Raw genomic sequence first — 25,854 nt, 5'->3', positions numbered from 1 at the left:
CCCTTCCTTTCAATCAAGCAGTAAGAACCATGGTTGTATTTTTAACTCTACCTTTCTAGTTATATTTAACTAACACACACACATGAATACACATACACAGGGAAGGAATGAAGATTTTTGTATTTCAAAAAACATTTAGGTACATTGATGAAAAATTTGAGATACTACTAGCTCATGGATGGAAAGTCTCCACTGTTCATGGCAGTAGGGAATGCATTTCTTATTTAACTGAATATATTTAAAGCATTCGCTGCACGTTTGAACATATTTCAAGCAAAAATCTGAGCTCTGTAAAGGCAGTTCTGCGAAACTTTCTGGAAAGTTCAAGTTCACTGACACATGCTTTGTCAAGCTTCATTGCTCAATATATACTTTCATGAATGATGTTAAAAGGAACAATCGCAGTATTTTTCAATGATGTTTTCATTCTTCTTGTTCTTTAAAAAACATTTATTTTCATGCTCTTCTCCCTCAGATTCTGGATACTGACAATTGTACTAGCTCGTAAACAGATACATTGCATACAATATGCAATGGTTTTATTGACCATTGAATTCTAATCCAGGCTGAAATTCAGTTGTCAATGGACATTGCACACATATGATGACATGTTGCGCAATGGACTCTGGACGTTTCGACAAGAGTATGAAAGTAGAGAAAGAATGTATTCTTTAGAGACAAACCAAAAATTATTGAAAATACATGAAAAGTTACAACTAGAGGAGCTTTTTTACTGTAATTGAAATGATTTCTCACTTGCTCGACCCTCTCACCATTGTGATTTGGTCCAACACCCAATGTTACCAATGGTGATTGTGGACCTGTTTACAGAGAATTGGGGATGAACAGGGTAAGAGATGTCTTTACATATAAATCAAAACCTGCTTGAAACAAAGCACCATTACATTCTCAATCACAGTACTTGTATGATATGAAAAATATGCACAAAATTTTTGAAAAAACCTCAAAAAAAAACTCTATTGATGACAGTATAATAGTACAGTAAAAACCTTCAAAGAAATGCTCTACCACAAATGAGTTTTACACATTCACAAAAAAATATGGAATACATCATGCGACTTGTTTCAAAGTGGATGGAATTCGGTAGTACAGGACTATCTAGGACCATCATTGGACAACACCTCTAAACATAAAATTTATTCTTATTCAAAATTCTCATGAATAAAACATCATTAAGATACTCTGGCTGCACACAGATTGTTCATCTTGTTTAAATTTTAATCTTGTAAACGCTGAAAAAAAACACTTCAAATATTTTTTCTGAATCTTCTGTTGAGTAAATACAAGTTTCTGAGGTACACATTTGATAAAGCCTCCATTTATGTGATTGTCAATCTGTATTCGATAGCATTTCCTATGCCAAACAGTGTACTGATGAGTTGAGTTACCGTTATGACAAACAATGGCATGGCAACAGACCTGTTAATTTGTGTGAATATTATACTACTGGATAAACCACACGTCTAGATATAGGGGTAACAGGGCCCAGGGATGAGTGACCAGAAATTTTGCCTCTCTCCTTACCATCCCAAAGTGCAAACGCAATCACCCGACTTAAAGGGCCGGGAGCTGTAACTTTTGATGAATTTTTTTCACTATTTTCATTTTATATGCTAATTGCTAGTTCTTGTTCAACTCCAAAAAGCATGTGAAAGCATCAATTACTTAGCTTGTGAACACACTGTCTACATTGTGTAAATGCACAATTGTAGTTTACATTTGAATTCTACTCCAGACTAGTATTCACTGGGCAATGATAACAATGTACAGGCTGAGTTGACAATCTCAACATTGTGTATCTCAACATGTTTTTGGCAGTAGAACAAGAAATTCTAGCTAATTTTTTTTTTATCATCTTTTACTATTTCACAATTTTTTCACTATTTTTGTTTTTAAAAATAAATATAATGAAACAAACCATCAAAAGTTATAGTTACTTTACCTTTAATTGCTGAGGACTGAGACAGAGAGAGAGAGAGAGAAGAAAGTACAGTAAAGAGGGGAATTATTTCATGAGTGCGGGTCTAAATTTCTTATTGCAAAACACTGCAAGTAGCTTTGATTTTCTACAGTCTATAGCACAAAGATCTTGCTGACACTAATGTACAAACACAAGCCCTAAAACTGCATGGATTTGAACTGAATTTCTTGAAACAAAATGAAATTGCAGAACATTAACATCAAGACATGAACACTGCCTTACAATAAACTTTAAGAATATGATACTTTTCATGAATAGGTGTATATTTGAGAAACAGGTGACATGAATATATTTGAGCTTTTTGGAGTTATCCAGTACCCCAAGTTCCATAAATCTGTCAGTAGTTTTATTCGGTGTGATTTCTGATGAGTTTTCAAAGATGTCTCATTCTAGTGAAACTACATGTTTATCTACTTTGGCTTTCCTTTATTTTTGTTCAGCTGCAAGTGACCGTTTTGGAACAAATTCTCAGATTTTTCAATTCACGTTTTGCTCTGAACACTCAAATTACGCATGTTGAAATAGATGATAATACAGTGGCAAAACTCTAACAGCCTATTGAGGAAAATATGCAAATATTTACAGCAATTTGTTGAGCCCTGCAGTCACTAGACTTCTGACTTTCAATCTGCAAAAAGCGGAAAATATGTAATCGCTGGTACCATCGGTGGTAATAATTACACGACTACAGGAGTCTTACTATCATTCTAATAAATCAAACTCAATTATTGCATCTGGAAAATTATCTTTTTAAAAAACATGATGGACAACATCATCACTTGTGAAACATGAGTCTAGAATTGAAATCTGAATGGTTGCTAAAAATCATGTTTGAAGCTGGGTTTTATGTCTGTTAAATTCAAGCACTGAAGAAAAAGTACTCCATTTTTTTCCCCATAACTTTTCTGTCTGAGTCTCACCTTTCATAGGAACAAAGCAAAAGCAAGAATACCGGTATATTCTGTGATCCATAAACCCTAAAATTGAATCCTTGACAAATAAATACAAAAATCTCACATGTATTCAGCGTTTAGAGGGGAGGATTCTTTTGCCAAAAGTCAAACACAACGCCAAAGCTGAAATTCCTAGGGCATGTCATGTGTATACATGTAAATAAACAAGTAATTTGAAAGCAGAACATCTGAAAATTCCTTCATTTTCAGTTGCTGAATATCCCAAATACCTTATAAGGCTGTTCTGAATAAAAACCACTCAGACATGTGGATCATTACAGCAAGGCACAGTGCTTCAACATTTCAGCAACGAAAGAATCTCCGCTTACTTAACTTACGTCTAAATGAGGTAAAATGCAAACTTAAATGACTTTTAAAAACAAGACAGAACCCATAGCAGGATGGGCAGATAGAGAGAGGGGAGGGATACTGGTGGTGATGGTGGATTAGCTAACATGTGAATACCGTGTACTACATGATAACCTTTTCCATTAAGTTATCTACTGCTAATTATAAAACCCACCAGGTGTCAACCTTTGTCACGAGACAAATATATGTCTACAGCTGAGAAATGGCTTTGATTTGCAATACCCACCTTACCATCACTACACCAGCACTACGCAATCAAAAATAATCTTTCATTAATTTTATACTTCACAATAAAATATAATTTATAAGAACTCTCGAAAAGACCCTTGGTTGTACTTTTTTTCATTAATCTTTTTGGCAATTTGAGCAGCATGGGATGAGGCAAGCTCTAAGACAAGGGGGTAACCAAAATTCAAGACAAATTGCGTATATATACCACAAAAGAATATTTATAATAGCTATGGAAAGTTGAACATGAAATAAAGTTTCCAAGAAAAAACATAACAGTACATTTTAAAATATATTCTTTAAGCTCCCCACCACAGGTTATTGCTCAAACTATGCATCTCTTGGCAAATAACATGATAGTAAATGAAACAGACTTTTCTGTCTTAGAACTGTCTCTTTTTTTCCTTATAAATTAGAGTTGTACTTCATCCGCATCATTGCTTGTCTTACTTGATTTGTCATCAGCTTTCTCTGATTTCTGTTGTTGTTGCGTACTTGTGCTGGCTTGTGTTTCATCGTCGTCATCATCTTCCATGTCTGCAAGTTCTTGTTCGATGAGTTTTTTGGCTAGTTTCATGTTGTAAAATTCGTTGTAGTGATGTTTCCTCTTCTGCTCAAACTTCTTCTTCTCTTCTGTGGATGTTTGACAGAACAAAATATTACCCCTTTCATCACCATGGTTTGGCCCAAACCCATTGTTATCAGTGGTGATTGTGGACCTGTTTACAGGTAACTGGGGGTGAACAGTTTAAGATAGCTACCTGTGGGACAGATATTCAGACTTTACTATTTTTACTAAACTTTACTTGTATACTGATTGTGCAGACTTATTTCTTATGCTTGTGGGGTCAATGAACTTTTTCAGCTATTTGTTTTCGTGAAAATCAAAAATTATATATTTCCCCATAGAGTTGCAAAAAAAGGATAGCAACTGCCATTTTGAATTTCAAATATCTGTCAATTTTAGGGAATTTTGTTTCTCTAGTGCTAAAATTTTCTCAGTGATCCCTGATTTTATTCAAGTCTGGAAGCCGATGGTTCTGACTTTTCTTGCAGAGAGTTTGAACAAAAGATCAAAGTCTTTTCCAGTTTTGTGGCACATATGGTACCTTGGGTTGACATGCATAAATGCATTCATGCAGTTTGACAAGGTTCCAACAACATGCTTTCCTTGTAAACGTGACGGACCACATAGTTTTATTTGACACAAGCTGCAAGTCTTCATGTCATGTACGGTACTTCACATGTGTGCAGAAATTTTCAGAACTTCTCAAATTGCCACAGATGGCCAAGAAATGCCACATACATCTTAGAGGACATACTGCAGACCGCCGTCCACAAACCTATTCTGCTGACCATGGCGGAAACCATGCTTTCAATCGGCAACACTGACGGGTCAGTGTGTTTGCAATTCTAGATAACAATATTCCATGGCGCTTCCCCAGATAACGATATGCAGGAAATAGGAAATATGATGTAATATTATGACTGCAATCAACACATTTGTTTTACCTTGTATATCTTAAAGTAGTTCACTTGAAATTGAAAGAATTAAACTTTTGGTCAAACTTTCCATCAGGAAACTTAAAATCGTTCCCTTTCAAAATCAAGAATAAATATCAGGGGTCACCATGCAAAATTTGGTACTGGAGCAGCAAATTACCCAATATTTACCAAAGTTTGAAATTCAAAATGGCTGCAACTCCTGTGTTTACTCTATGGGGGAAAAATAAAAGTTTTGATTTTCAAAAAAACTAAAATGTTTTCTTACTCTAATAGCTTGAAAACAAGCCCCTAACAAAGTTGCAGACCAAATTGTATTGTAAACGTTTGAGTCAGAATATCGTTCCCTTAGGCGCATTCTACCTTAAAAATAAAAAAAACAACCCAGTGGCGATAAATGTGAAAAGCATTGAACATTGAATCTTCATTGTGAAAACAATCAGGTTTCCTTTGGGGGCCTTCCTATACCTTTGTCAAGCAATTGGACCCGCAAGAGTTATATTATTTTGATTTATAAAATACTTCAGTATCAACCAAGTATTCTTCTGTCTCGCCTTCTCAGTCACCCTGATAAATATCATCAGCCAAGACACACAAACATATCATCCACGTATAAAAGTCACTCTATATTGACTGACTGTAACCTGCAGAATTCAGTTTTTAATTCTTCTTCATTTTGAGAGTTTCTGAATGGCCATACCTTTGTATGCCTGCACTTCACTGAATCCATTAATCCTAACAGGAAAACCAGACTTCCCTATCCAAGTCACAAATTTTCTTTTGAAGGTAAACATACACAGAACAGGCAATTTTCTTTATTCTGTCTCTTCTCTACTGACAAAGTGGAATCAACTAACCTGGCATACTTTATTTCTGTGAAATCCACAAGGGAAATATCCATATTTAAGACTTTTAGTTTCTTTTTGTATGGAAAACGGTACATATCATTGAAATTCATGCTCAATATACCTACCACAATATCTATTTTTTCATTTTATTATGCTTCGACAGATAATTTGAAATTTTCAAATACTTGTACAAATGTTAGAGTTTCATAATGGAGTAATGTAGCTGTTTATAACAATAATGGATTAAGATATAAGACTAAGAATGTGGCAAATGGAAAGTTCTGGCATCAATCCTCAAGGCTAGTCTTGAGCAGCTTTGGATCAGTGTTTTTGACCGCATATCACATGTTACAAGGGAACTTAGAGTGATACTTTGCAATTCAGTTGAGTTGAAACTGAATTGAAATCAGACAGGAATATGAAAATACCGTAATGACGCTGTACCTTCTCTAATGTGTGGCCAGGTCAGGTAATTGGTTGTTGGCATGGAGTTGTTGGTAAATAGTTGATGATGTAGGGGCATGAGGTGGATATGACCCAAAGAACCCAAAAGATGATTAAATACATCAATCAAAAAAATTCTAAGCTACAGTATAAACTGCCTAAAGATAGTTCAATGTGGAAAAAAGTTAAACAATTCAGAATAAGAATTAACAGTCCAAAATAGTAATGACGCACTTCCTTACTGACCTGAGTGCATGTGAAATACACAACCTGGCATCTGTAAATTAAATGTATACCAAGTGATCATTTCCAGTCACTTTTAACTGTTTTTAATGGATTTTCCAAAGAGTCCTGTGGAAATGATGAAAAACGCCTATCTGGTCTTGTGTTTGTATAACCTCATGGCTGATAATTGTCATAGTATTGAAAAAAATTGAAAGTGAAGAAATTACTGTTTTTAATAGGCATATTTTCCTTAAAATACATGACCATGTAAGAATATATGCTAAAAGTGTTTAAGAGTAAATTTCTTTTCAAAAAAAATTTAATTTGTGACCAAAGGATTTTTATTCTTTGAGTTTACAATTCAAACATTGCAATTTGTTCAATCATCTTGTGCAGTGCAAAATTTATAAAATGACTGAAAAACAAAAAAAATTGGCAGAATTACAGTCTTTGTGATGTAAAATTATGGTTGACATCACGATAACTGTTAATCTGTTTGAAGTACTAATATACTATAATTTAAAAAAGAAAAATTCATGCAGAAACGGTAAAATATATTGTCAGCAATGTAGTGTTAATTTTGACTTTACATCAAAATATGCCTTTGCTGGATACCAAATATATAGGGCGAAATATCAGCCATGTTCAGCAAAATCCACACAACAGCATTGATCCTTTTCTATTTGATTTGATTTGCTTATGTTATCCTTGTATGACAGTCAGTACAATATGGAACTTGAACACAACACAGTGAATAAGTATGCTGTAAATGAAATGGTGTGGCTGCATCCACATGCAGCAATAGGAGTGCCTTTGTCTCTCATCCCTCATTTCCAACCTGTCCCATCCCTGAAAAAATAGTTTGGTCTTATATTTATAATGTTAATAATTTCTGTATTTGTTAAAATGTGCGCATCTCAAAAACTTTTGATCATAAACATTTTCATTGTTTTTTATAGCTGACCAATCAGTTAACCTGTTTATTTTGAATATTTGCGCATTTTTCCTCAGTATTTGACATTTTCTGAATACCTTCTTATTCAGTTTGTCATTTTCTAAAAGTTTAAATGCTCCATTGTGTGGTCAAGCTTTCCACAAGCATCAAATGTGGTACTTCATATAGGAGGGTCTGCCTCTAGAGGGCGGGCATCATGAACACTCCTGTGTTTGTTGGTTAATTCCTCCACGTAAACTTCTGATTGTACTGTGAACATTGAACATGGCTGACGTCCGATTTTCCTGTCTAAAACTTTCACTCATTTTCGTTCATATGACTCTGAAACTCCAGGAAACGATTGGGAAGAAAGGGTATCTTGAAATATTGAGGTACTCGCCGATATTTTGCACAATTAAATGAGAAAAAATGCAAGAAAATGCCGACAGGCTTACACAATGACAGTTTTCAGACTCGGAGGCATATAGATCATCTCTGCAGATTATGCAACAGGCCCAGATCACGTGAGGCCATGAGGGATATCCACGCAACTCAGTACCAAACACCAGCGCTCACAGAGTGAGCAAACACAAAGTGAGGACCCCTAACGTCAGCTCAGTAGTCTGTAATAGATTGTAGTCAACTAAGAAACCTTGGAGAAAGGCTTAACACTGTGGCTATGCCGCTAAGTCCCTTTTGATTTTTGTCATAGCTCAAAATCGTTCTCCCACACCTCAACCTGAGCCATGAACACCCCCACCAGTTTATGATATGACCCATCACAATGGCATGACGTCAACGGATCTTGACAGACGGAAGTCTTGACAGACGGAAGTTCTTGACAGCAGCATATTGGTTTTCAACTCTAATACCTTCTCTGTCTATAAATAGACACGAGAAGGTAAAACTGATGTTGTATATAGGCTTGCAATGTTAAGACATTATATTGCCATAACATACCAGACTTAATTGGAATACTTAATTATCATTAATTAAAACCAAAGCCATCTGGCCTACCTGAGCCAAGTCAGTACAGTGAAGACAATGACAATCACCAAAGACCATTGTCCTCCCTGCAGCAAATGCTGAAGGCATTACCACGGGGGTTTGGTTTTTTTGTGCAGCATGATGAATCAGAAATTAAGCTCAAAAGAATGAGTATGACTTGTAACTGTTCATAAACCCCCTCCTCCCCAACCCTCAAGCATCTGCCCCTCCTCCCCCATCCTCCAAGCATTTGAGCAGTTACACAGCTGTGCATGTACACTACGCTATTACACATATAATGCACACAGATGTATATCGTCATACCAGCCTATTTATTTATTTTTATTGCCTGCTAGTCTTCAAACTATTCTGGATCAGAGTGGAAGAACCAAAGCTCACCTCTCTGTTCATCTGTCATTTCAGTTTCTTCTTCACTACTTTCTTCTTCCCCCTCTTCTTTCTCCCACCATCTCTTTTCACCTTTAGCTTCTAACCTACAAGACAAATGACGAATATAGACTGCATGTAATGTTAAACTACTGATGTCTTAAGGCTCACGTTGATATAACTGCAATGCAATAATAATTCATAACATATATATCAGTAATATCTCTTTCACTGAGATGTACATTACATTTTTTCTTTCTCTTCACTGTATCTGTTGTACTATTTATTTTCTTTTCATTCAGGATAAAAGGGATATAGGGCAATACCAAATCATTCCTTTTCTATTACAAATTAAATAATTCCATGATTCTTTGAAATTATAGATCAATAGATTGTAACAAATTAAATAATTCTATGTACAAATTAAATAATTTCATGATTCTTTAGAATTATAGATTTAATCAATAGATTGTAACAAATTAAATAATTCTATGATTCTTTGAAATTATAGATTTAATCAATAGATTGTAACAATGTACATGACTTGATCTGAAAAATATACTGGAACAATTACAGAGTCCATCCAATACTTGATTTTTGAAATGAATGTATATATTCATGCAAAATGTATGACTTTGGTATAGTCTTACTATGCTGATCAACTGATAATGAGTCATTATACCATTACAGGATATGTTACCCTATGCACTATATAAAAGTTTGAGAGTTAATGGGTACTGCAGCGTTGACAGAGATGCGACTTTAAGCCTTGCACTGTATGTCCTTAAACAGAGATTGCACTTGTGCACAAAAACCAAATGATTTGTACCAAATTTAATGTTAAAAGTTTTTGAAAGGTATGACTACTTCAATCCTTTGAATCCTTGTTTGGAAGTTAAACCCTGCATGATGTCATGGGTCACTGGGGTCAAAGTGCAAACAGTTAAGAGTGACTTTACAGAATTGTGGGATAGGTTAATAATTACAGGAATGATATTGCAGACTGTGCTTTCCCAGAATGAACTATATTGCCAAGAGACTGTGTTTTGAAGAAAAAGAAAGAGTGAACTCATTTCAAATTCAATGATGCAACCATTATTTGGAACAAAAGTTACCAAAGTCACTGAGCTTCACTCAGTGCATTTATTAAAGTAATGTACATTATACTGTAATAAGCTACAATGAAGACCAACCAATGATAATTTACAATTTCAGCCAATGCATATTGAGCATAGAACTGGCAAAGCCTGAGAGGTCTATATTTTTCAGCTGGAATTCTAAATTACACAACCACTGGTAAACAGTAAAATGATATACATGTACTGTAAAACACCTTGAATAAACTGCATGCTTTTTAAATGTATTTGAATTTTCATCACAACCAGCCAGTTTCTAATTTAGCTAAAGGGGCATCTTAACCATAGTAAACACTGAGAAAAATTTAAATTAGCGTCATGAGAAATTAGTGAATTGACAGACTTAGCTAAATTTCACTAACAATGGATGCTAGCTAAAGAAATATGTTTTACATTGAATGATAAAATTGCTTTAAATAGGTCAATGTACTTTGCTTTCCTGGACTGAAGAGAATGTAAATTTCAATCAGGTAGCTTTTATTCTAGGATAAGTATGATGTATTACATGGTATGATATGAAAGTACATTAATCTTGTGAGCTTTTGATTTAGCTCTCTTGAAAGATAAGTTGTTGACTAGAAAATTGGTTACTGTTTCAAGAACATTTAATATGAAAGGGTCACAAAACAGTCCTGGCAAACACAGTCCCTCTGACCATGTGACAACTAAGAAAAGGGTTAAAACACAGCAGTGACAACCCTGACTGATGATACTTTTCAACAGTCATCACTCAGAAATTCTACATTGATACACTATTTACATTTTACTATAAAACATGAAACCACAGACTGGGCTGTTTTATAACAGACATCTCCATGTTTTCAATGCTGTTGACATGTACAGTGCAGTCACTGACATTTTATAATCTGAACTGTTACGCCGTAAGCTATGGTTGGTTACCGTCATATCTGCCAGGAGTGATTAGAAGTACTAAGTAAGGATGGATTAAAACAGATTTGCCGTATTTATGGAACAGTAAGGTTTATTTGGCCTCAGGTGCAACATGCAACCATGTGTAGTTTTATTACTTGTCTATATGATAATTCTCATAGAAATTTACTTAAATGCTATCAGCTTAGCTGGCAGATTTGAGAAATGGATTTTGTATTTGTTTACACCGTGCACATGAATCATCATTGAAATCTAATATTAGACATAATGTAGGAATCAATCTTGCAGACTCCATGCACCCTGGGGATATTATGCATTAGGATTATCATAATTTGAGATTTTCATTTTTGGTCTGTTATGCAAAACTAAATTGTTTTATTCTCTACAAATTTTAAGCTAAATTTTGTCATTGTGGTGTGTGTGTATGTGTGTGTGTGTGTGTGTGTGTGTGTGTGTGGTGTGTGTCTGTCTGTCTGTATGTCTGTCTGTGTGTGTCTGTAAAATTTAAATATTTTAATTTTTTCCGACAGGGTAAGCAGACAGTGGTTTATCATTTTAAATTTCAAAATCTGCCTTTCTCCTACAAACATTGCATATACTTACCCTTGTATCTTTTTGTTGATAATAATTATGAAGAAAGCTTTCCATGAGTAAAGTACAACAATACCATAACATTTTAGGCTAGGTCTAAATACATTTTATTCTCTATTACCCCTGCTGTTATTGTATACCGGTATGACCAAACCTCACTTTTGAAAGCTGTCTCTCCATTAAGGTATTATATTGCATGAAGTGTTTCCATGGCAATGGATTTTTTGATTCATCTAGATCACTGTGATAAAGCTAACACTTTGCAGTAGCCAAGGCAGCATTCTTTCTTCAAATCAGAAAATCCTGCCTCTCACTTTTGCAACTCAAATGCAACTCAATGTTTTATGGTCACACAGTGACTGTATTCTTGTTGTACCACACAATACTAGTACCTAATAAAGTTCATGGAAACACCATTATTTAAGTGTTTGTCTCTTTCCCATGATACTACATACTGAATGCTGGTGCTTTATATACTGTTTAATTATTGGGGTGATTTTCTGATTTTTAAAACAACAACCACCTTTCATGTGTTGAAATCAAGGGAATCATATTTTTGACGTCTCTGGCCTTAAGTTAGAATGTTCCTTGGGGACAGATATCTTGACTCTCAAACTTTTACAATACTATTTTGGATCACTTCTTGTGGTGGCTTGTTTTGAAGCTTATGGAGAAAATACAGTTTTTAGTGTACCTTTTACCTTTAGCTTATTTTTTGAAAAAAAAATAATAATTTCAAGTGTCGGTAAATATTGACTAATTTGTTTCCCTAGTGCATGGTGACTCCCTAATTTTTATTCGTGATTTTGAAAAGGAACGGTTTGAAATTTCCTTTTGGAAAGTTAGAGCAAAAGTTTAGGTCTTTGGTTTCAAGACGCTTATTTCCTTGACTCTCATTTTACCACCACCAGATTGTGTAACTTTCAAAAAAGACAGGTCCAGCATGTCTTGCAGTTGCATTTATTCAACGCTGACGACTAAACATTCATGTGCACGTATTTGTATAAATTTTATCAGTCGGCTCACTGGCTTTGACAGACACTCAGTGTTTGATTTCCCAAGGCATGTCGTGTTGTCATCACGATTTGAATAGGTATGCAGGTAACATTTTCAAAGTTACTGCTGGTAATATCACTGACAACGCAGCGGTGAACACACTCAATGTTAGGCCATGAAGGGGAATGTACAGTACAATACTGACATAGCTCTCTGGTAGGGCCCTGGGTACAGATGCACCATTGACAAACAGATAGCAAAACTTAGGCGTGACCAACTTTACATTTGCCTCGTCTTCCCTACCCACTTTGCCACCACAAGATGGAAAGTCCTGTTCAATTCTGAGGCAAAGTTGGACCTCTACATTGGAAAGAGGGAGGGAAAGAGTTAAAAGCAAAGAAGCATGTATAGATAGCAAATATAGAAATATATTTCAAAGAGAGTTATTGCCCATGTGTTGCAAATATTACATTTATGATATTTGCCTCAATTTCACCCTCCAGTGACCCCTCCAAACTTCCCTCAAAGACCAAGATAATTCAGATGAAAATATTCAACGTTTTAAGTTTTTATTGCCTTCTTCAATCTATTTTTAACCGCTGAATTTTACTTTATGAATTTCCTGTATGGATACTGAGGTTAATTATATTGCATACAAATGATTAAAATGAGTGCATAAAATAAGCAATTGCAATGATGGACACGTATCGTAAGCCTCAAAAGTGACATCTCATGAAATAGTAGTGTGCACTGATCATAAAGATATGTATACTGATAACTAAGGTCAAATTTTAAGCTATTAAAAACAGATTGAATTTCATTTCTGACATAATCTTGCAAAGCTACTGGAAACCAAATGTGGAAGTTCTTAATTCATATTTAACTTCTTAATTCATGACTGTTATATTGCCGTAGAGTATTTTACATCAAACTTGTTTTTGCGATGAAATTTCCTCTTTAGTTATGTGTTATCACTCTCATTTAATCAGGCATTAGTTCCACATGGCCACATAGATAAATACTCTAGATTAACTATTAAAGCAGTTGCCATGGGACCACTTACTCAGATGACCCCAGTTGACCTGCTGGCTATATCCAGTCAGTAGTTTGATGCAATAGTGCAGGTATTTACATGGAATTATTACCATGGTGAAAGACTGCATCTGACTCCCACAAATTTATCTTTTCTCACTCACGAATCAGCCTCTCTTGACAGTTTTCACATGCAAGGGCTGTTGCTTTTTGCCCTTTTGCCCACAATTATGTCAACTCAGTGATTTTATTTTTTGCCTGGGGCTTAACACAACTTCTGTGTGCACCCACTGGAAACATCACAGTAGATACACTAAAATGTTTCATCTTACTGTACATTTACTTCTGAAAAGTGAAAACAGCCTTACTATTTTTTGCAATGAGATCCAAAACTGAAGATATCTTATATCCTTTACACTCATAAGGACATTATTTGCCAAATATCAAAGTCCCACTGATAACAAACCTGACTTGTTTTGACTGTTAACTGTTATTTATTGGTATATTGCTCATTTCTACATTGCAGATCACTAAAATTTCTAATTATCACCTCGATCTGACTTTTGATTTTTGACTTCTATTAATATTTATTTTGGTAAGTCTGTGACTTTTTTGGACAAGATTTGTGTTCTCTCCATCTCAAATTTTTTTGTATCATAAATATAAATATACATGTGCAGATTTCAAGTATTTTTACTTGACCATTTTCATGACTTTTTTATTTCTAAAATGTCACTGGGAAACTTCATTCACACAAAAAAATCTCAACTTCAATGAACATATCTGGACAAAGGCAATGAACTGGTGAACGGCTCTAGTTCAATACACAGCTGACAGGTAATTGTACCTAGGAACATGTACAGAATGTAGATGTACACTGGCTATCAGTACATGCAAGTGATTCAAGACAATTATTTATTAATACTTATAGTTTCTGATACCATATCAATTTCTCACATTGGAGTTAAACATGTAATTTAACCTGTCTAATGTATCAGTAAGTGATTTTGACAAATAGATGTCTTCTAAACCATTGTATCAATCAACAGCTAATCTTACCAGTAGCCTGAGAAATCACGAATGGTTATCAATCACTAGAAGCTGATCATTTCAGTTAAAAATGTTATAAATTTATTTCTCCTTATCCTAATCTTAGCCATACATTAAATTGCGCACATTTCAAGAGGGTTAATGCTTTTAATCCCTTTATATCCCTGTCACCAAACCAGGCCATAGCCCTTCACCTGTTTTGAAAGTAGTTTTAGGGATACAATGTGCAATGCACAATTAGAACTATATGCTTGAAATAAGTAAATTAAATGCAATGTGAAAATTTTCATTGGTGTTTTTTTCTGTCTGGGGTAATTGGTTATATAGTCACATGTGATGAATAATTGGGATGTATGAATACTTACTCGGACAAAGGCAATCTCCAATTGCATAAACCATACATCATAAGAATGGGAAACCTTTTAACAAGGTAAATACATCTTTAGTGTCCACCAGCACAATGCCTTTCCTCCTGTTTATAGTTCCCTTTTCAATAAATTTCAACATCTTAATTGGCTGTGTGCAGTGTTACCAGATCATTTGTCCAATTATTCTCTCATGAAAGGAAACACTCGGGGGATCAGACAGTGTAATATTGACTGTTTCATTGGACTGATACAATCAACAAACACATAATGACCTCAAATACTGCTAATTATCCACTTTGTCATTTTCCATTTCAAGATTAAATTTCTAATATTGGATTGGTAAACTTTTCTAAATTACAATTCATATTTCATTGAAGTATCTTCAATGGTTTGTGACTCACTATGATAATATTGGTTGAGTGGATAATAGCACAGTGGAAATACACATTTTATTCCTGAAGAACTGCCTTCTTTTGATTCTACTCATTGGTTTATTAATTGCCTGGCATTACAAGTACATATACTCCCATCAAAGCCAAGAGGCAGTGACTCCATGACCGAATACTTCACATTTAAATAAGGATATTTCTTTCAAAAAAGTTTACATATTCCACAGGGTATTTTTATAGGATTAGACTGTTCTGCCAGTTACACTGAGAGTGGTGACCCCATCGGCATGTAGTCAGCACTCATGAAATGTTAATAAATTCTGCCTGCTTGCTGGCAGAAAGCCTCTGATATGCTAGCTAGCAATCCGTCTCCCGCTGCCTGCCATACATTCACATGACAAATAAGGAGCTTTAATACAGCGATAAATTTCACTCTCATCAGACATTTTCTCTCAGTTTGGTATGAATTGAGGAGTCGGTCTTATTGTTTTGCATCTCAAAAAATGCTGAAAGATTGGACACAAACAAAATGTCTCACTGCTTTCACTGACAGGAAATACAGGATGTAGTGATGTAATTTGTGGTATCTACTAGGAATACATATATGCTAATGAGCAAACTGCTTGGCCAAACTCTTTATCTCTGGCCACAGTACATTGAGGTTTATATTTACAGTCACCAAATCATTTGCAAAGTATCAACAATACTGAATTGAGTTCGCAGGACATTGTTATATAGTTTTTTTAAATCCATAAAAAAAGATGGAACTTTGACCCATACTCTCAACCAATGTACTACTTAGTAAAAACATTTTGTACACCTAACCAACATTGTAATAACATTGATGAATATGCAAGCTAGGTTATAATTTTGCCTGTTCACCCTTTCATGGTTTTCATGAATGAAAGTCTGTGTCTTGAAATCTGATGTCCAGCTTTGCTGCTTGGCTGATCATGCATGTCTATAGAGTAACCATCACCAAAGATTTCATGGTGCATGGTTTTAAGTATTCAAAAATCAGGCTCGAAATTAGCGGTAGTCCCGCGTCCACAGTCTACCAACTTTTCCCTGGGGCTACCAAAGTCCATGAAATGGTAGCCCACACGGACTACCAAAGCCTGGGACAGGAAATTACTTAGTGGGCGACATGATGTTGATCGCTGACGCCACTACACATGCTATACCGACGATCATACAGTCAACCCAGCTGGACACAGAAAGGACATGTCGAATTTTTTGCGACAAACTTTCAATAAAATATCATTTATATCTGAACTGATGTACTTGGATAACAGGCTCGAGAAATGATGGCCCATGAAAATTCATTTTCATATTTATTTAGTCACAATTTATCAATCACAATTGGACACAAATTATTCAAACTGCAAAGAAAAAGCTGTCGGGCCATCCACACATTTAGCTTTCCGGGGGAAATATAGTCAAAATTGCCACGAAAGTATTAGGAACATGACTGTACCAAGTTGTCATCCTGAAATTCATAGCCAATCTATTTTTAGCCATGTTATGTTTACACGTGTGAGTGAAAAGTCGTTGTCATTGCGTACATCAAAGCTCTGCGTATGTGTGAATAGGTCGTCAAACTTTGAGGCGTCACCGTTTCGTCCACTACACATGCTATAACCGTTCTCCTAAGGCCATGTATCACGCAGGTATTGATGTCAAATGACAGAAAATTCACTCACTGGATAGAATCATGAAAATAAATCGTTCATCGTCTAGATATAAATAAAATATTCTTTACAAAAAAAACCTCTTCATTCATGCATGGGCTACCAACCTTGTCGCTGGGCTACCAACTTCAGAAAATGGTAGCCCACTGGGACTACCAGGGTAAAAAGTTAATTTCGAGCCCTGAAAATGTACCACTAGGACTCTTTATTTAGAGTGATCAATTCCAATTGACAAAATTTAGCAATTTTGTGACGATGAACATGGTAACTCACTATGCACACACAACAGCATAGACTCTACTTTTTCAATGCAGATCATTGCTTGTTTTTAAAGTATGAAAACTGGTTCATATACTCGCACTGTCACTCATGTTCTATACCTACTTTGAAGCCAAATCATCATGATCGATGGCTCTCCTTTCTTCGTCATCATCCTCCATAGCATTGTATGGAGTTTTGGGCTCATCGATTTTCATGTGACCATAGTCTTTATCAGGCGGATGGTGTGTTGCTATAATGTTCATTTCATCCCATTTGACACCATCTCTGTAGCAGCAAGGGGGAAAAATTAAAGAAAAAAATGGCAATGAGAGGAAGTAAACATGACCGGTGGTAATTTCATTCTATATTAATTAAACCATGGGGCATATAGTAGTGACTACTTTTTGTTGGTTGTGCAAATATGATGTTTGTTTATGCCTGTCTTTATGCCTCTAGACCAGTCTGCTAAGTTATCATGATGTCTTCACAAAATTTCTGGAAATTTCTTTGTGTGCTCTTTCTTTACCTCCACTTGTAACATAAAAAAATCCTTGCCTCAAAGAAGACCATTGTGCCTCATGTCATGCTGGCTTGGACGGCATATCACCATATGTTACGTGCAGAGAAAACGAACAAAAGGGTGAACTCAGCAGTTAACGTTTAAACAAAATTTATTACGAAAACAAAACTAATTGCTAAGTCAGGGGCAGAGTACAAGCTTAAAAGTGTACAGACTACTTATCTCAGCTGGGACGGCAAAGCTCCAGTCTCAGAGTTGTAACAGTCAGTCGGATGAATGAACAGTCCTTTGGCTTGCAGGCTTGAAGCTGCACAAAGTCCACAGTATAAATCCAGCGTTGACAGTGAAGGTCTTGAAAAGTCTTGAGAATGACTACTGCTGGAGTTTAGTAACACACAAGAGACACGATCCCAAAAGTCTGACTGGAAGCTGTGCACGTCCCTTTTATAAAGGCATATAAGAACAATCTAGAACTTTTATTGACATGCTAATTACTGTTCTAAAATTATCTCCCTTACACAACTAATCAACTTTCCAGAACATTCCAAACATGACTAATTGAATTCAAGGTTGTGAGGTCATCAAGGGCAGTGACCTTGAGAATGTTCTAGACTAATTGAACTCAGGTCATGATGAGTGTGGGGGGAATGACCTACATAACACACCCCCTCTTAAAAAAAAGAAAATTTTTCAAAGAAAAATCTTTCTTTTACAAATGTAATCTTGAAAAGGATTTAAGTACTCAAATTTTGTTTTACTCTAAAGTAAAGTTTCTTGAAAGTGAACAACAATAAAATTTCTTGAAAGTGAACAACAATAAACTCTAAATACGAGAGAGACAGTCTGCAATTAAATTGTCTCTGCCTTTGATATGTCTAATGTCAAGATTAAACTCCTGTAACATTAAACTCCATCTTAGCAATCTCTGATTTTTGCCTTTAAATTTCTGCAGAAAAACAAGAGGGTTGTGATCAATATGAACCACTATTGGCTGATTTGAAGAAGTAACATAAACTTCAAAATGCTGTAAAGCTAATATCAAAGATAAACACTCTTTTTCAATTGTAGAGTAGTTTCTCTGAGATTTGTTAAATTTGCGTGAAAAATAGCAAACAGGATGATCTATACCATGACTATCCTCTTGCAATAAAACAGCACCAGCAGCCGTATCACTAGCATCTACAGCTAATTTGAATGGCAAAGTGAAATCTGGTGCAGACAACACTGGGGCACTTTGCAGTATGGCTTTAAGTGTATCAAATGCCTGTTGGCATTGCTCTGACCAAACAAACTTTACTTTCTTTTAAGTAAGTTAGTCAAAGGCTCAGTAATTGTGGAGAAATTGGACAGAATTTTCTGTAGTAACCAGCCATACCGAGAAAGCGCATCAGTTGTCGTTTGCAGTTTGGTATGGGAAAACTTGAAATGGCACTGATTTTAGCATCAACAGGTTTTACCTCACCCTGTCCTACAGTATGTCCGAGGTAAGTTACCCTGCCCAACCAAACTCAGATTTGGCAAGGTTGACAGTCAACATTGCTTTGCTCAGTCTCTCAAAGAACTTCCGCATGAGCTTGATGTGTTCCTCCCAGGTGTCACTATACAGGACGACGTCGTCAACGTAGGCTGCACACCCGTCTAGCCCGGATATGACGTCGTTGATCATCCGTTGGAACGTTGCCGGAGAGTTCTTCATTCCGAATGGCATCACCTTGTACTGGAACAATCCGTCTGGTGTAACAAAGGCGGATATTTCACGAGCACGATCCGTCAGAGGGACTTGCCAAAATCCCTTCAGTAGGTCAAATTTCGTCACATACTTGGCTTTTCCCACTCGGTCGATGCAGTCATCAATCCTCGGGATTGGGAAAGTGTCTGTCTTTGTTAAAGTGTTGACCTTCCTAAAGTCCGTGCACATACGATAACTGTGATCTGATTTGGGAACAAGTATGCACGGCGAACTCCAGTTACTTTTACTGGGTTCAATAAGTCATTGTCCAGCAGGTATTTGACTTCTTCCTGGAGATATTTTGCTTTTGTTGGATTCAGTCTGTATGGATGTTGTTTTACAGGCTTACTGTCCCCAACATCAACGTCGTGATAGATGACGTTTGTCCCTCGTTGGAACATCTTGAAACAGGTGTTTATATTCATGGAGCAGTTCTTTCACCTGTTGTTGTTGTTCTGGCTGGAGGTGTGCCAACTTTGTAGACTCCAGCTTCTCCAGGATTTCTGAGTTCTGAAGCTTGACCGAGCCCAGCTTTGAGTTTAGAGTATTTTCACTCAAGTCAGTTTCAGTATCACTATCTTCATAATGGTTTGAACTGACTGCACTGACAGGCTGAGTTATAGTAGGATTATCCCTATCAAAATATGGCTTAAGCATATTTATGTGACATAGCTGTTTTTGTTTTCGCCTGTCAGGTGTTATTATGATGTAATTTAAATCACTCAATTTCTTATCAATTAGGTATGGCCCAAAGTAACGAGCATGGAGTGGTTTGCCAGGAATTGGAAGTAGAACAAGAACTTTTTGACCTGGTTCAAACTTCCGTTTTGAGGTGCTTTTATCATATTTGGTTTTCATTGACTGCTGAGATGACTCAAGATTTTCTCTGGCTAATTCACATGCTTTAGAGAGTTTCGTACGAAAATCTGACACATATTGCAAAATATTCAGACAATCATCATCGTCTGATAGGAATTTCTCTTTAATGAGCTTAAGTGGGCCACGGACTGTATGTCCAAATACAAGCTCAAATGGGCTAAAACCAAGAGACTCTTGAATTGACTCTCTCTAACAGCAAAGAGCAGAAAATGAATTCCTTCATCCCACTGTTTCTCTGTGTCAAAACAGTAGGTCCTAATCATGTTTTTCAAAGTTTGATGAATCGCTCAAGAGCACCCTGACTTTCTGGATGATAGGCGGATGACCTATACTGTTTAATGCCTAGCTGATCCATTACTTGTTGAAAAATACCAGACATAAAGTTGGAGCCTTGATCGGACTGGACACATTTAGGGAGGCCAAATAAAGTGAAAAATTTGACTAAAGCTCTCACTATAGTCTTTGTCTTTATATTTCTCAGTGGTATGGCTTCTGGGAACCGAGTTGATGTACACATTATTGTCAACATGTACTCATTTCCTGATCTTGTTTTTGGTAGGGGCCCAACACAGTCTATTAGTATCCTACTAAATGGTTCTTGAAATGCAGGAATTGGCTGTAAATTGGCCTTTGGAATGGTCTGATTCGGCTTTCCTACCATTTGACATGTGTGACAAGTTTTACAGAAATGTGCTACATCCTGCCTGAGATTAGGCCAATAAAAGTGACTGAGAATTTTGTGATAAGTTTTCCTGACTCCTAAGTGACCAGCCCAGGGGGTTTCATGGGCCAGGCGCAATATTTCAGCACGATAGGGCTTTGGAACCACAATTTGATGTTTTATAGCCCAGTCGTCATCAACCAAGACATCTGGAGGTCTCCATTTACGCATGAGAATACCAGATTTTGTATAATAGGAAACAGAGCTATCTGAAGTTTTACTTCATCATCATCTACCCTGTCAAACAAAGACAAAATATCTGGGTCTTTGTGTTGTTCTGCAATGAGATTTGATCTAGAAAATGTCTGACTTTGGTCAGCAGAAGTTTTACTGGAAGTTTCAAATCCACGAAGGATAACGGAATGATCCGTGTCAAACACCTGACTGAGAAAGGTGTCATTTAAGTCAACATCTGTGACATTATTTTTGAGAGTATTTTGATTCTTGGAAGTTTTCTTTGACATGGTTCGAGTAATAGCACATGAAGGAAATAAATCGGGTATCTCTTGTTCAATTGGCTCTGGATCCTGATCTAAACTAGGATTATCAGTCACAAGTGGATTAGTAATGACCTTGTCCCCAGCAAGGTCGTTTCCAAGAAGAAGGTGAATCCCTTCAAAAGGCAAAAAGGCCTAATACCTAAAGCCACAGGTCCAGAAACAAAGTCCGAAGACAAATAGACATTATGGAGAGGAACAGGAATGTAGTCATTACAATCTACCCCCTTAATAAGAACTTTAGAACCTGAAAATGACTTTTCAGAAAACGGCAGGGTATCTGCCAACAAAAGAGACTGGGAAGCCCCGGTATCTCTTAAAATTTTGACAGGGGTAGCGGAAGAAAAATCACTAGAAAGTGATATAAAACCATCATGAATAAATGGTTCGAAAATACCCATAATGCTATCTTGAGAAGAATTGACCTTGACCTCATTAATTGGGGATAAGAGGGGTTTAACCTCAGAAAATGTGTTACACACATTATTAGACTCTAATTGAGTTGATGAAGAAATAAAGCCGGTGGGCTTAGATCCACTTTGACTACTTTGACCTTCACGTTTTCTTTTCAATTTGAAACAATCTGACATTAAATGGCCGTCTTTCTTACAATAATTACAAGAAGTGTACCAAACTGTTTGTCAGAAGGAGATTTAGACTTGGGATCTGATGATGTGGAAGTGTTACTTGAATTTTGTGAACTGCTGTCATTTGATTTTCTACTCTCCTTTGAAAAATTCTTGGATGAAAAGGAGGAGTTAAATTTACCTGCATTGTTTCTGTATGAAAAGGACTGGGATGGTTTGCTGAGAAATGAAGATTTGCGGGTCAATGAATAATCATCGGCCAAACGTGCAGCAACCTCCAATGTATCTGCCTTTTGTTCATTGATAAACGTCTTGATGTCACTCCGATGCACCTCTTAAATTCCTCAATCAAAACAAGTTGTCGTAATTTGTCATAATTCTGACTGACCTTTTCAGAAGAACACCAACGATCAAACAGTTGTTCTTTTGTTCGAGCAAATTCAACGTAAGTTTGATCTTTCACCTTCTCACAATCCCTAAATTTCTGACGGTAAGCTTCAGGCACCAACTCATAGCCCTTGAGAATTAATTCCTTCACAGAATCATAATTTGAAGCCTGCTCTACTGACAACTGAATGTAAATTTCTCTGGCTTTACCCACCAAAGCACTCTGCAAAAGCATAGACCAGGACTCCTTAGGCCATTCAGACTCTGAGCAATTTTCTCAAAATGAAGGAAATATTTATCAACATCCTTTTCTTGGAAAGGGGAACTAACCTGAAATGCTTAGTGATGTCAAACTTGTCTGAAGGGAAGAATTTTCCTGACTGTCCAAGCTCTAAACGTTTTATTTCTAACTGCAGTCGGTGTTCTGCTAATTCTCTTTCCTTTTCTTTTCCTCTCTTTCTTTCTCCCTTTGTCTTTCTTCCATTTGCAATTCTTTTTCTTTCATTTCCAATTCCCTCTCTTTCTGTCTTTCTTCCATTTCTAACTGCATTTGTATTTTTTCTTTTTCTAATGCCTGTCTCTCCTTTTCCATTTGTAATTCTTTTTCTTTCATTTGTAATTCTTTTTCTTTTTCTAATGCCAATTTTTTTAGCTCGAAATCTGCCTGTATTTCTAATTCCAATTTTTTGAGTTCGAAGGAAGACTCAGGCTCATAATCTTTTAAGGCAGACTCCTCAAAATGGCCAGAATTAACTAAATGTTTTGCAATCTTGAACTGTATTTCTCGCTTGCGCATAGATCTTTTGACATCTACTTTAAGGAAATTGGCCAGTGCTATGAGGTTGTCTTTTCTGAGGGAATTAAATGTGTCCTGATCAAGGTCATCCATAAATTCGTCTGGCTTGAATTCCGCCATGATTGAATTTCGCTGAGTTCACAGTATACAGTAGTTTTGAAAAGGTAGGCAAAATGTTGTCAAACGGCTCAAAATGTTCGTATCCCGGACGAGCCCCCAATTTGTTACGTGCAGAGAAAACGAACAAAAGGGTGAACTCAGCAGTTAACGTTTAAACAAAATTTATTACGAAAACAAAACTAATTGCTAAGTCAGGGACAGAGTACAAGCTTTAAAAGTGTACAGACTACTTATCTCAGCTGGGACGGCAAAGCTCCAGTCTCAGAGTTGTAACAGTCAGTCGGATGAATGAACAGTCCTTTGGCTTGCAGGCTTGAAGCTGCACAAAGTCCACAGTATAAATCCAGCGTTGACAGTGAAGGTCTTGAAAAGTCTTGAGAATGACTACTGCTGGAGTTTAGTAACACACAAGAGACACGATCCCAAAAGTCTGACTGGAAGCTGTGCACGTCCCTTTTATAAAGGCATATAAGAACAATCTAGAACTTTTATTGACATGCTAATTACTGTTCTAAAATTATCTCCCTTACACAACTAATCAACTTTCCAGAACATTCCAAACATGACTAATTGAATTCAAGGTTGTGAGGTCATCAAGGGCAGTGACCTTGAGAATGTTCTAGACTAATTGAACTCAGGTCATGATGAGTGTGGGGGAAATGACCTACATAACACCATATACACAATGTTGAATTTCTATTTTTGTGTACATGATTAATGAATGACGCTTTCCGATCAGCTGGTCATTAAATCTGGCTCCAGCAGTATTTACATGGCAGTTAAGGCATGGTACAATTTGGCATAGCCCTTGAGGGTCTTTTTTTCTCTCTTCATGCAAGACACAGTCCATAGCAATCAGTGACTAATTTCACATTAAACTGAATATTTGACAAAACTTTGCACTTTAAATTACTGCACAAAATGAATCAATAATTTTAATATAAACATTAATGAAAACACAAGCAAGATTTATAGTATGATGCTTTTTGGTACTTCCAGAAAATTGGATGAAATGGAAAACAGAATTATTGAGAAAGTGTTAATTCAGGTAATTAAAACAAAATTAATGTATAATACCTAAATTACAGAGGATAAACTGAGGTTGCATTTTTTAAATGAGTAATAAAATTTAAATACTACAAGACAACATTTTATTCTTTTTCAACTGTTGTAATGGCAAGATAATTTATATCACATTATGATACTTTATATCACATTTGTTGCTTTCTTGGGTAGATAACGGTGATTTAATATACCGTACGGTAAAAGGCGATATGGTGAGTCCTAGTACATGAAGAATATTTTCTTGTCTGTGTGGAAGGAAAATTTTTCATTCTTCCTGCATATTTATGGTCTGGTTTTAAGACATTTGCAGAAACAAATTGTGAGCTGTATAGCATTCACGTCAATGCTGCTACAGAAGACAATTAGAAAACACCAAAATTACAATTTGATATTTGGAAAAATTATGTTCTCTAATAAGAGGTACATAAACAAGTCGAATCTCTCTTGGGAACAGGAACTTATCTTTCTTTGTTCTTATATACATTTTCTCCAGTGTACAGCCAATGGTTTATTTGGAAATAAATATTCACATTTTGAGGTTTGGTTTGCCTGTACCACGGAGGTACCTCTATGCTTGTGCTTCATTGCTGCTACATGTACCAGAATACACCGCAATTACAAGTGAATGTTCAGGAAATATTGTGTACAGGTATATACACATGACTTAAATGAACTTGATAGTGAACAACAGTATAATAACTAGGACGGTTTAAGAATGCAGCGCGAATGTGACACGGCTGATGACATTTGTACACTGCATTTTACACGCGACGGCGCGAGCCGGTTTACTGTTGACAAGAAGTATTACACAGCTTGTGCTGTACAGTAGTCTACCGATATCAACAGTCGCCGTGACGCGCGTGTGCACTCTGTGGATGGAGGGATGGCGCGGCACTGAGTTTCGGTGGCGAACATCTAATTATTTTGTAACCGTGGAAATGTAGGATATTGACGGAACACTACTATATCAATGAAATTTATTGAAACAATACTTACTCGCTTTTGGTGCCTGGTTGCTCGACATATTTAGCATTTTTGAGAATACCCTTTACTTGCTTCTCCGCCATGTTCCGGAGTTTTCGCGCATGCGTGAATGTGTCATATTGTCCTTCGATGAAAAATATGAAATGAAGAGTTTTCTACAAGACTTATGGCCATTATTTTGAATTTTTTATCGAACGTACGTAAGTATCATGGTCTGATTCATAAATCTCAGAGGTCAAGTCCATGTCCTCATTTAACTTTTGACCTCGATTTGACTGCCTGTA

The 25,854-nt window shown here is 36.2% G+C and overlaps 1 protein-coding gene across 1 annotated transcript; it reads right to left on the bottom strand.

Moving 5' to 3' along the window:
• Positions 1 to 95: 95 nt before the first annotated feature.
• On the bottom strand, positions 96 to 25,738 carry LOC139140038 (protein phosphatase inhibitor 2-like). The gene is made up of 4 exons (XM_070709030.1): positions 25,583 to 25,738; positions 17,409 to 17,570; positions 8,893 to 8,987; positions 96 to 4,185 (listed from the first exon to the last, which is right to left on the bottom strand). The coding sequence occupies exons 1-4, from the start codon at positions 25,651 to 25,653 to the stop codon at positions 3,965 to 3,967; spliced, it is 549 nt and encodes a 182-aa protein (XP_070565131.1). The 5' UTR covers positions 25,654 to 25,738; the 3' UTR covers positions 96 to 3,964.
• Positions 25,739 to 25,854: the final 116 nt, after the last annotated feature.

Source organism: Ptychodera flava, chromosome 9, assembly GCF_041260155.1.
Source record: "Ptychodera flava strain L36383 chromosome 9, AS_Pfla_20210202, whole genome shotgun sequence".
NCBI lineage: Eukaryota > Metazoa > Hemichordata > Enteropneusta > Ptychoderidae > Ptychodera > Ptychodera flava.
This window is presented reverse-complemented; position numbering and strand designations above follow the sequence as displayed.